At 34.6% G+C, this 12340-nt stretch overlaps 1 protein-coding gene across 1 annotated transcript in view; it reads left to right on the forward strand.

The window, feature by feature from the left end:
* The first annotated feature begins 2002 nt into the window (after positions 1–2002).
* The window catches only part of LOC128221735 (mucin-5AC-like), a 49207-nt gene continuing 38869 nt past the window's right edge, over positions 2003–12340 (forward strand). Inside the window, exons 1-4 of the mRNA XM_052930336.1 lie at positions 2003–2882; positions 8737–8766; positions 9314–9436; positions 11119–11289. Coding sequence (XP_052786296.1) covers positions 2003–2882; positions 8737–8766; positions 9314–9436; positions 11119–11289 — 1204 coding nt within the window. The remainder of the gene's footprint in view (positions 2883–8736; positions 8767–9313; positions 9437–11118; positions 11290–12340) is intronic.

Here is a 12340-nt window from a genome sequence, read left to right on the forward strand (position 1 = left end):
TTAAAGCGATTTAATACTTCATTTTCAATGTAGGATTATCGGCATAACTTTAATGTTCTAATATCATATTGATGATAGCCATATATAAATATTGCCCCAACCCCTCCCTTGAGGGGGGGAACAATGCCGAATTTTCATCCCGAGGCAACACTTTCGGCCGAGGATTTATATTTTATGTACCATTCAAGGGGAACAATATTCGTTTTATTGTACCCGACAAAACTAACTGAATTTCTTTCTTAAAATTATTGCGAGCTTCAACGTTGTCGTCTGACACCGAAATATAAAGGAAGCGCTTAACCGGCACACATGGAGCAGTCGAATGTAAACCCCGTATCACAACGTACAATGACGTCTGCGAATAACAGTGCACTAGCGATAACATTGTAGGGTAACATTGAATATTGTTGCGCGCTGAAGTTTAAAACATATTGCAAACGGAATAAAAGGAGTGGGGTAAGTGACAAAGACAACCGGCCAGAAAATATACATGCACACTTACCCAACCCGCAAATGCTGAAAAAGTGCAGCATTCAACGACAGTTGGTTCCGTTTCTGTGTTGAATGATAACATCTCACTGACAAAACAAATGCACTATATTTTTGCCGGTGCATGTCTGATCTGTTACCTCTTTGTTCTGTAATATCAGCATGAATTATATCAGATTGTATTTCAGATACTTAATATTTTTTCCTTGCGTAGTGAATGGATATATGGAACGGAGACTTAAACAAAAGTAGATTCCTGCAAAATAATACTTTGGCACCGGTCCACTAACTACCTTTACAAGTTTGTGCCGACGAAATTTTATATGTACAAATAAATGTGTAAAATACATTCCAAAGATAAAACGACGCTATTAAACTCTTTAAATTTTGCAAAAAGGTCAACTTACGACTTCAGTTGAAATAAAGAACAAAAGTCAATCTACAATAGCTTTATCTCGAGTTAATGTTAGTTATTCAACATAATAATGCTTACCAATGCGAAATAATATGTACAAACGTTATTACTTTATTACACAGGTATGTATTTATTTGCCACCATTTGTGGTATATGAGTGTTAGCAATTTCAAAGATAGTGAAACATGCAGGCTATATTCAATAAAACGCAAAAAGTTCAAACCATCTCTACAGCAGAGCCCTTCACTTCATCGATCACAACAAATCGTCCAGAACAAACTGCTTGCCGTTCATCTTCAATATCCTACCCGGCAGAACCAACCCTACCTTTAACCACAACAATAGAACCTGACCCTCTATTCCCCTAAACTCTTCAAAATCATTAACGGCTCCTTATACTTGCACAAATCATCATGTTACACTTCTAAACCGCAAAATATTCAACATCAGTTTTATCTGCTAAAGTATCAGCCACACTGTACGTCAATTCAGAAATATCTGCTGAGGTATCTTAAAGACTTTTACTAAACGTAATGATTAGTTTTAATTTGAGAATTATGTCTCAAAATGAACAATATCAGGGTGAACTAAAACCGTTTGTTAAGTTGTTAAGTGCAAATAAGTGTATACGATTGTCCATTAAAAGTATTTAATCAACTATCGCTTCGACTTCCTTTGTTTCACCTTACAGAAGATCCAACTCTTACGGATTCACCAACTACAGCTTCATTTACTACTGTACTAGCTGTACCGATTACAGCTGCACTTACAGCTGCTCCTAATACAGTTGCATCTCGCACAATTGTACCTACTACAAGTGTACATTCTATTGGAAGTCTGAGTACAGTTTGACCTAGAGCTTCTCCTAAAACAACTGCATCTCGCACAATTGTACCTACTACAAGTGTACCTTCTATTGGAAGTCTGAGTACAGTTTGACCTAGAGCTGCTCCTAATACAACTGCATATCGCACAATTTTACCTACTTCAAGTGTACCTGCTTTTGGAGGTCTGAGTACAGCTGCACTTACAGCTGCTCCTAATACAACGGCATCTCGCACAATTGTACCTACTATAAGTGTACCAACTATTAGAGGAATGAGTACAGCTGCACCTACAGCTGCTCCTAATACAACTGCATCTCGCACAATTGTACCTATTACAAGTGCACCTACTATTGGAGGTCTGGGTACAGCTGCACCTACAGCTGCTCCTAATACAACGGCATCTCGCACAATTGTACCTACTATAAGTGTACCAACTATTAGAGGAATGAGTACAGCTGCACCTACAGCTGCTCCTAATACAACTGCATCTCGCACAATTGTACCTATTACAAGTGCACCTACTATTGGAGGTCTGAGTACAGCTGCACCTACAGCTGCTCCTAATACAACTGCATCTCGCACAATTGTACCTACTATAAGTGTACCAACTATTAGAGGAATGAGTACAGCTGCACCTACAGCTGCTCCTAATACAACTGCATCTCGCACAATTGTACCTATTACAAGTGCACCTACTATTGGAGGTCTGAGTACAGGTGCACCTACAGCTGCTCCTAATACAACGGCATCTCGCACAATTGTACCTACTATAAGTGTACCAACTATTAGAGGAATGAGTACAGCTGCACCTACAGCTGCTCCTAATACAACTGCATCTCGCACAATTGTACCTATTACAAGTGCACCTACTATTGGAGGTCTGAGTACAGCTGCACCTACAGCTGCTCCTAATACAACGGCATCTCGCACAATTGTACCTACTATAAGTGTACCAACTATTAGAGGAATGAGTACAGCTGCACCTACAGCTGCTCCTAATACAACTGCATCTCGCACAATTATACCTACTACAAGTGTACCAACGATTAGAGGAATGAGTACAACTGCACCTACAGCTGCTCCTAATACAACTGCATCTCGCACAATTGTACCTATTACAAGTGTACCTGCTTTTGGAGGTCTGAGTACAGGTGCACATACAGCTGCTCCTCATTCAACATCATCTCGCACAGATGTACCTACTACAGCTGCACCTTTTTCAGATACAAATACAACAGCATCAACGACTTCAGCTATTACAGCTGCATAATGCTTCCTACATGGACAAGTGTAGGTCAGTACTCGGAACTAAACTTTTAACTAAATGGCTTAACGGCCGTCACAGATTTTAAGACAAAATCACTGGCGGCTTCATGTATGCATACTTCTGAAGAACACTTCCGCGTTACACCTGTACATTTTTAAGAAATGTCATTGTTTTAACCCCGGGATAAGATAACTCTTTGTACTTGTTGCTAGAAGCCATTTAGTTTATCGACTGAGTAGTTTCGCATACTAAATATGAACAACTGATATCACTTACACAAAAGATTTAGTCGCCTAAGAATTGATGTCTTAGAATTATTGATACATTTTTTTCGTCATGTAAATCACAAATAGATTTGTATGTTCTGGTTAAACTGTGTTTAGCATATGATTAATGTTACTCGTGAATGTAAACTATATCTTGTGACCTTTAGTTTATATTCGAATGTCACTTAGGCCTTAATCCTTGCGTTTTTAAATATACTTATGGTAAAACTATGACTAGTTCCTTTAGGTCTGTGGCATTGGCCATTAGTGCTTTAATCAGTGTATATTGTGGTAAGTGTTTTGCTTCTATTTATTAGCCTTAACTATAAATAGACCCGTTGAGACATGATGACGATCAAGCCCACCCGAGCTTTATTTTGTGTAACATTTTAGTATTATATCAAGATCACGTTATGGAAAAGTATCATTATGTGAGCAAGTTTGTCTTTTAAGATACCTCGCTCCATTTGTTTCATTCTAAAATTACTCTGTTTCGTGCCGTATGTCGATCGTTTGTGGCCGCGGCGTTAAGATAGTATCATTTGTTTAAGGAAACTGATGGAGACAACCTCTTAGTGTTTGTTTTTGGTATGTGCTGTGAATCTATTCACACATTGTGTTTGCACCTTTAAGCAAACATTACATTTAATGCAAAAGTCACAAGCATTAAAACAAAATGATGCTCTTATTAAGTGTTCAATTTTAGTTTCCGAACAAGAAACAACATCTACTTCAACAATTACAGCAAAAAAACAACAACAAAGAAATATTGCTACATTTCAATTATTCATACATATCTAATCATTCATTCATTTTTTTACATCAAATTACTTAAAATTATCAAGGCAAAGTGGATAAAACGTGTACGGGCTACATTGAGATTGGAGCATTTTTACTTCGATAAATCCTAAATACACCTTAATACACTCAAAAAGCCTTAATCCATAAAAACAAAATAGTGTTTTGACTGTCTTTCAGCAGAGAAATCTTTGTATATTCAGAAACTGACCCGTTCTGTTAAAATTTAGATAAATCGACCAGAAAAATAAAAAATTTGACAATTTTAAAAAAGTTAAAAAACTAAGCTGATTAATAAAGATGAATAATCTTATTTTGCCTCAAAAATAGGCAAGCCAGTTTGATCATTTTTTATTATAGACTAAATTGAAAGCTACTTGGGAATCGTAACCTGATCAAAATCTTACCATTATCCAATGTAATAGGAATCAATTGCTGCTCAAAGGTTTGCGGCATCGACATAAATGGCAATTTCTATTTTTAATGAAAATACCACATGCCCTTATACTTTTCTCAATCTTTCAGTACTGAATGAATTCTTGTCAAACTTTCAGTATGTGTTTCATTTAGCCTGAAATTGACCTTAGCCATGTTTTGTATCTGTTTCGGCAAAATAATTCTCATATACGTTCAAGTTATCCACCCCTCGTTGACCAGCTGTTAATATTACAAAAAAGTGTGCATGTCTTCAATTATCATTTTTTTCTTGAAATTAATGAAAGAGAAGAAACAGATGCTCTTTTTGCATAGGACTTAAACTAATTTAACACAGTATAGAAATAATTGATGGTTTCCAGTGTAAGTTTTAAATATCGAAAAATCGTTGCCTGTGGAAGTCTGTAAGTTTGTTGTTTGTAGCCGAATAACGACGTGATGTTATGGTTACGTAATTCTACTCCTTTTTGACAGCCTGGTCAGTGGTCAATATGATACTTTCTTATCATTAAATGTCTTGTCTTGGATTGTTCTAAAACTGCTTGTTACTTGTTTATCAATCGGGACTGTTTCTAAGTTAAAACTAGATATGTGTCGATATGAAGCACATAGAAAAATTAATTGACGTCTATGGCAAGTCATAGAAATAATATCTGAGAGAATGTGAACTATTAAGATATCACGAAAGGAGACAATTTGTGGACTACCCTTTTTCCATTCATTTGAATTGTTTAGGGAATAACAAGCAAATCAATGATGGCAAAGAACATTGGTGTAAGCCATCTTATTATCAAATGTACATAATTAGTCAGCCTCATCTGTATTATGATCTAATCATTGTAATCATCGAATTATTTTGCTTTCATTTATATTGATGGTTTTACATCAAAACATAGTTATACGAATTTTGCGCTTGCTTTATGTGCATCTATATTGTTCATTAGAATAGTTTCTCACAGCTTTTAAACGTAATATGCATTACGCAATATGAATGTACACTTTATATTAAATAGTGCTAATTTGGCTCAACTTCCAAATTGTTTTATTATGGGACCAACGTTTCCCTTCACTTCTGGTATGTCTGACTTGATGTAATTAGTAAACTTTAACTAAATAATTTGGAACGCCTTAATTCATTAAATACAAGGAATGTTAAACAAAAGTTGTGTTTAAATTGAACAAAAATAAATCTTAAAGATCGTATCAAAAGTGGATGGTTAAATATTTTAGTCGCTATCCTCATTATTCAAATCTATATGCTACAAAACTCTTTAAAATCGTGACATAAGATGCCTTTGATATAACAATGGAAACAAAATGTAATTGGTGAAGCACTTATTCGTTAAAAGCATTTTTGATCAAATCTATGTCGCCAGGTTTTGAATACTATTCAACTGATAATTGGATGGTCCACTACATATAAAGTGTTGGCCCAAAGTAGTTTACAGTCTGGTGTGTATTGCATTCGGTATTCTTTAATGACTAGAGTAATTGCAATAGCTGGTAAGTATTAACTTTTTGATTTCATTTCTATTAGATGAACTTAGTTTAAACTTTATTTATTTTTCGATTGTGAAGAAAGAGATATTAACTTATGCCATTCTCGTCGGTACGATGTTGTTAGTCATGCATTGGAGGTATAGCAGGAGTTATATGATAAAACCCACTTGTACGGGTCGGTTACCAACCACCTATCTCGGGAATCAAACACGAGACACGATTTGGTGAGAAACAAGTCAAGGGGTGAATGCGAAAAGGTTCTAAGTGACATTTATAAAGAAGAAGATAGAACCCGTTAGCTTTCACCCCTCGAATTGCGCTTACGAAAGCGTTACACGACCGTATTTGATATAATTATTATACATTGTTACTTGTTTTGGATTATCATTTAAAGTATGATTTAACGTAATCATTTAAATGTATTACATCTGCTACAGTTGTAATCTTAAAAGAAACATTTCAACACATTTTACATATTTATATATATTTGGTTTGATCAGGGCAAATGATGATACTGGTTTACGATACTAATATGTTAATACTAATGTATGTCACGATTCAAATGTGGAGATAATAGATAATATCAAAATATTACTTTGCTTGTATCTGAAACACACATTTTATTCGAAAATATTCAAACTACTTTCTTCATAAGTGACAAATTCGAAATAAGGCCCAATGCATGCTTTATGAACGTGCTAACGTTAATAAGTGTTTTTATTTTTATGTTTATACATACAATAAAGTATTCATTTGCAGCTTATTTTCTGCGATAATTGAATGTTTCAGGCGCTTTGCTGTGGTTGCAATATAGCTCTGGTGAGTTCTTACGTTCTAAGATAAAAGTTGCTTTATCAAGACGGTAAAGTCAGAGAAGTTTTGAGAATTTTCTCTTGTGTTATACGTGTCCGCCAATAATCCAAGATATTGCGGACTCTTACTGGTTTCTACCAAGGAACGGACTCGAGAGTGATTTATATAAACGTTCAGATGTCTTCACAATCTACTTAAAATAGATTATTACTACCTAGCATTGGACCGAGGTGAACCTAATAACGCTTTCAAATTCTTAGAATAGCAATACCAAGCATAAGAATACTTGTTTTGTTTCTTTATCACGGACTATTTATATATTTTGAATATTATTTTTTTGTTAATACATTAATCACCTTTTTTAAAGGCTTAACCCTGTAGTTAATTGATGATAACACCACAAATGAGAGTTTTTTTAAGGAATGAATTGCGTGGTTGATGTCATTATCGGGGTATGAACGCAATTTGGCTGGTCAAAGTGTGTGGAGTCCGAAGGACTCCACGCGTACTTTGACCAGCACAATTGCGTTCATATCCCCGATAATGACATCAACCCCGCAACTCATTACTTATATTTACACCAATTGTTCATTATTTCATTCAATAATTGTTAAAATACTTCCTTTCATTAAAGAAAACCTTTCAGTAATCCTTTCTTACCCATTTTGTAAATAGAAAGACCCGACTGAAACCGGAAACATTTTTTTTCAAATGACATCACAATATCGCGGGAAAAGATCAACCAATCGAAATCACTTTTAAACGTAATATTGAAACACTTATGACAACAATACATTTAAAATATAATAAATAAACACCTTCTAAAATGTTGATTTATATTTTACGGGACCTGCAAACAATAAAAAGATCAATAGTTTTCATGTATATTGTTATGCGATAAATTGCGATCCGAACATATCCGAAGATGTTGCGTTCTTGATTGATAAACGCAATTGCCGAAAGGCAGTTCATTTAAGGAATGGAAGTTGAGGTGTAAATATAATAATTATGTTTGTAAGCACTTAACTATTTAATAGGAACGATACGAAGAAGGCGGGGCTGCATCGTTTAATTCCTATTATTCCAATAAATAACAACGCTATTCATTAAACCGCACGTTGTTTGTTGAATGTGTTCATTGTCAGTTACTATGTGATAGATAGGTCACATGCAACGTCAGTGATTGAAATTATACACCCACGCTATAGCGATCGTGAATAATTTCTAAAACCTGAGCTTTGGGTGCCATAACTATTACATAGTTGTTGCATCAAGATGCTGAGTACTTCTTGAGTACTTCAACTAAAGACCGAGTCAAACGGTTTTACATTTAATACAAGGGTATGAAATCCTGCAAATCCTCAAAGTGTTTGCGTTTTAGTTATTTTTTCTAGGACATAATATATAGCTAACTTAATAAGGATATCTGTTCTTGCTTTCATTGCCAAGATAGCTATCAATGTTTTTCACTGACAAATGCAATCGAGGTACAGTATTAATATTCATTTCAGTTTTATTACCTATAAACTATGGTCATCTCGACAACGCATGCAATTCCAAATTAGTCAGTGGTATATAGTTAATTTATAGCATACAACTTTTTACTTGTTTACTTCAACATTTGGTACAATTTGAAAGTTGAACAGATGCAAGCTGAAGTTCCCTCGGGCTTTCTGCATTGCATGTATCTTGGCAAGCCTCGATGTCGGCTTTCGCTCACGGAATAATTGCCCTAATCACAGGAAACACTTGAACTATTCTTCCATTCGTCCCTAAACATTTGTCTTTAAACATTAATTACATAAACAAATCTCACTGAAGACTACAAAAACAGTTCCCATGCAAACCGTTTAAGAATTCTTAAAACTCAGTAGAATTTGAGAAGTGAATAATTACTCTTCGAATATCTTACGTTGTTTGTTTCAGGCTTTCTCCTCAACGCAAATGGAACACAAAGTAAGTTTCACATAAAAAATTATGTTGATATAACGCCATCAATATTTTATAGTTTTTTTAAACAGTGATGTCGCGTAAGTCCACGTGTTTTGTTTGTCCACAGCTTTGTAAGACTTTGACATACTATTCTATTTGTATAAGAAGAAATGTTACAACATACTACTTATACGTGATCGCGTACGTGTAATCTTCGTTTTAAGTGTACGTTATCCAGATATGTATACTTCGTGTTTTTAAGCTTATAGTCGTTCATAAGAAAACATCGAAAAATTGTGATCTAGGTCATACAAAATCTAGCTTTATACTAACCAATAAAAACCAACGTTGATAATAATCATTTAAGAAACAATGAGGTAAAAAATAAGAATATTTACACTGAAAACGTATAAGTGCTAAGAACATTAATGTCGTCACCGAATTGCACGGTATTTTAATTATTCGGAAATACGTAGCGCCCATGTGTAGTCACAGTCAAGGCGCGGGAAAAATGTCAGGTGTTATGTAGCATTTAGCTCATTGACTAACAATATTTCACTTGCATCAACAGGTGGTGGTGAATGCGTGGACAGCAGAGACTCATGTCAGTTTCATAACGACACTTTTCAAGTGTGTGCTGACGTCGTCAAGGCCCGTGAAATATGCAAACAGTACTGTGGCCTTTGCAGCATAGGTATGACGTTGTACCTTGTTTCTAATGGCCAGTTGCTCAGCTGTAACTTATCCAATTCATGATTATTCTGCAATAGCTAACGATAAAAGTAACAATAGGTACAATCCTTTTTAATCCTATGAACTTGGTAAAGAGCAACCGGCCATAAATGATATTATGATTTAAGCCAATTAACAAACATGTTATACATTACCCTTACAATCAAAGCCGCTCATCCTCAAACGTTCCGACGTTATAACACACATATTGCATACTATTTAAAACACTAACACTTTTGTCCGGTTGCTCAACTTTTCCTTAACCGAACTTATAGTATTAAAAATGGGAATATCTATTGCATGTTCTATTGCGTCAGTCTTATCCAAAATTAGGAATAAACGACCACACGTTTTAAACATGTTTATACTGACGGGTTTCATATTTATTATTTTTATATACAGAAAAACATACTTGATTGCAAGTTTTATCTAGAATTTTTTTAATATAAGCATGGCTATATTGTGTTATGGTCATAACTGCAATATCAATACCGACGTACCTACGATGAAAACTTTTCAGTTCGAACCATATAAATAGATCTGACTTTTTTTGGTTATACATTTATTTACTTTAACATAACTTTTGATACCAATCATTGTGATACTTAATTACTTCCTTTATTGACTAATATAGACCAACTTACGTTGACAATTATTATCAGCTGGGTTCATGCGTACATAATGAGTAGTATTAGGTTTGATATTGATACATAAGTGCTGTGTTTTTAATATGAGAATTTTTCATTATATATGATAAAATTGTCTCCCTGATTGCGTGCAATCCAAATATGAAAAATTCGTACACAAATAAATTCTTACACTTATATTGAATTTCTATGTGCAGTTTTAAGTAAACTCAAGAGTTATCAATTAAATTAGTGGAATACATTATAAAACAGCGTTAAATGATGTTTATGTTATTGTAGATGAAATATTATATCGATAAGAAATTAATGGTTCATGTTAGTAAGCATAATTTTTTATCACCAAGAGCTCATTTCTGTCCGACACAATTATCATATTAAAAAACAAATCTTAACAATCAATAAAGTAATGTCCGGCATGCCGCATTCTGAATATTGTTTATAACAATCAAAATATAATATATTTTTATAATATTTTTTATTGTTTTTCTGTTATCACAATACGTGGTAAAACACAAAACATTTTGGGGGAACTTCCCTTTTCAACCATTTGTGATAGCAAACTTAAATTACTTTAGACCATTTATCCAGAGATCCGTCACTGTGTGCTTAGCGTGCAATATTTATCGAGAATAATTCTGCAAAAGTTTTTACCTAATCCGTTTAAAATTCGTGTTAGCATTTGATTTTCATGACAAATTGCTTTTCTTTTGTCTTGTTTCACCTTAAGTTTCGGTGTGCATACATGTGTCCAGCAAAATCACCAAATGCCAAACTAGAAACATTTCCAAACAGTTTTTTTTTTTTGCAATTACCCTTTTTACGAATTAAACTATTCTGTTTCGTCTACCACAGTCCAGTCCAAACCAGACAGTTATCAAACTTCTGTAATCCTTGGTTTATGTTCCAAGAATTGTTCCTTATTCAGATTAGACATATCTTTTGTGTTTAACCTTTTCAGTTTCTATTTGAAATGCCATATCTTTCATATATCATTAAGTCGACGGACGTTGGTCCGATTGGAAATCCTGGTCCGCATGTGACGTCACTTGTGGCAATGGACTGAAGTCTCGCTCCAGATTATGCGACAACCCACCACCTGCCAATGGCGGTTTTGAATGTTTTGGAAACTCAACCGAAACGTCAGTTTGCTCGTTGGAAACATGTCCAGGTATGGTTTCATTGGAGGTAACGAACATGGACTCAAGCTTTTCTTCTATCAAAATACAAAACATATACAACCTAAGTGTTTTTTTGACCAAAGGCATTCGAACGAGCAACCAAGCCTTAAGCGAGCTTTGAAATTACATTTTGTGCATCATTGTTTAGACAGACTACATACTCTATGCATATTGCTACATGAAAAATAAATAAAGCTAATGGCCAAACTCCCGCAAAAACAAACGTAACGAAGTCACGTACTACGTATACACTGACCACTTTTGGGTTTTCTTTTAAACTAGTGTGTTCTTTGTTCGGGGCGTTTGCATGCAATAGGAAACAATGAATGTAAGTGCTGCCGGTTTCTGAGGAGTATCGGATATAAGATAATATAAATGTTGCAAAATGAGACTGTACCTTGAATTTTACTAAGTGTCTTCAAAGCAGTTTTCACGCATTTAAAAATAACACAGGAGATACTGGATGAGCTGCGGGCTAACATTTATTTAATTCATTAATAAGGATGAGTCATCCTTTCGCACAAATTCCGATTACGGTATAAATCTTACTGAAAGAATGCAACTGCATTAACGCCCCCTAACCTAATAGTCCTTTATTGTAATGCATTAATAAATATGCTCTTACTCTTGGTTGAATTTGGTTTAGTTAATTTGAAAGAGTACCGCCTGTTGTATTGCTATCATATTAACCCTCTGATAGTTTTTGAGAAAAAAACGTTTCTGATAAAATAGTTTTTTATATGATGAGTCCCGTTAAAATGAACACTCAATTTGAATCAAATTTTCTTCGGTACAAGTACTTTTCCATGCACTACACTTTTCGCAGTTTTAATGAATGAATATAACTCGACATACGCAGAGCTGAGGTTCTTACTCCCTGTTCTTATGTTATCGAATACCTCGTAATGTAGATATCCGAAGACACAGTACAAAGTATCAACTTTAAGGAACTATTTGATCACATGCGCCGATTTGGTGTATTCTGCGAACTATAGAAGAACGCACCCGATTTGTCATTGACGTTATGTATTTCAACATTTT

This window comes from Mya arenaria, chromosome 16 (genome assembly GCF_026914265.1).
Source record: "Mya arenaria isolate MELC-2E11 chromosome 16, ASM2691426v1".
Lineage (NCBI taxonomy): Eukaryota > Metazoa > Mollusca > Bivalvia > Myida > Myidae > Mya > Mya arenaria.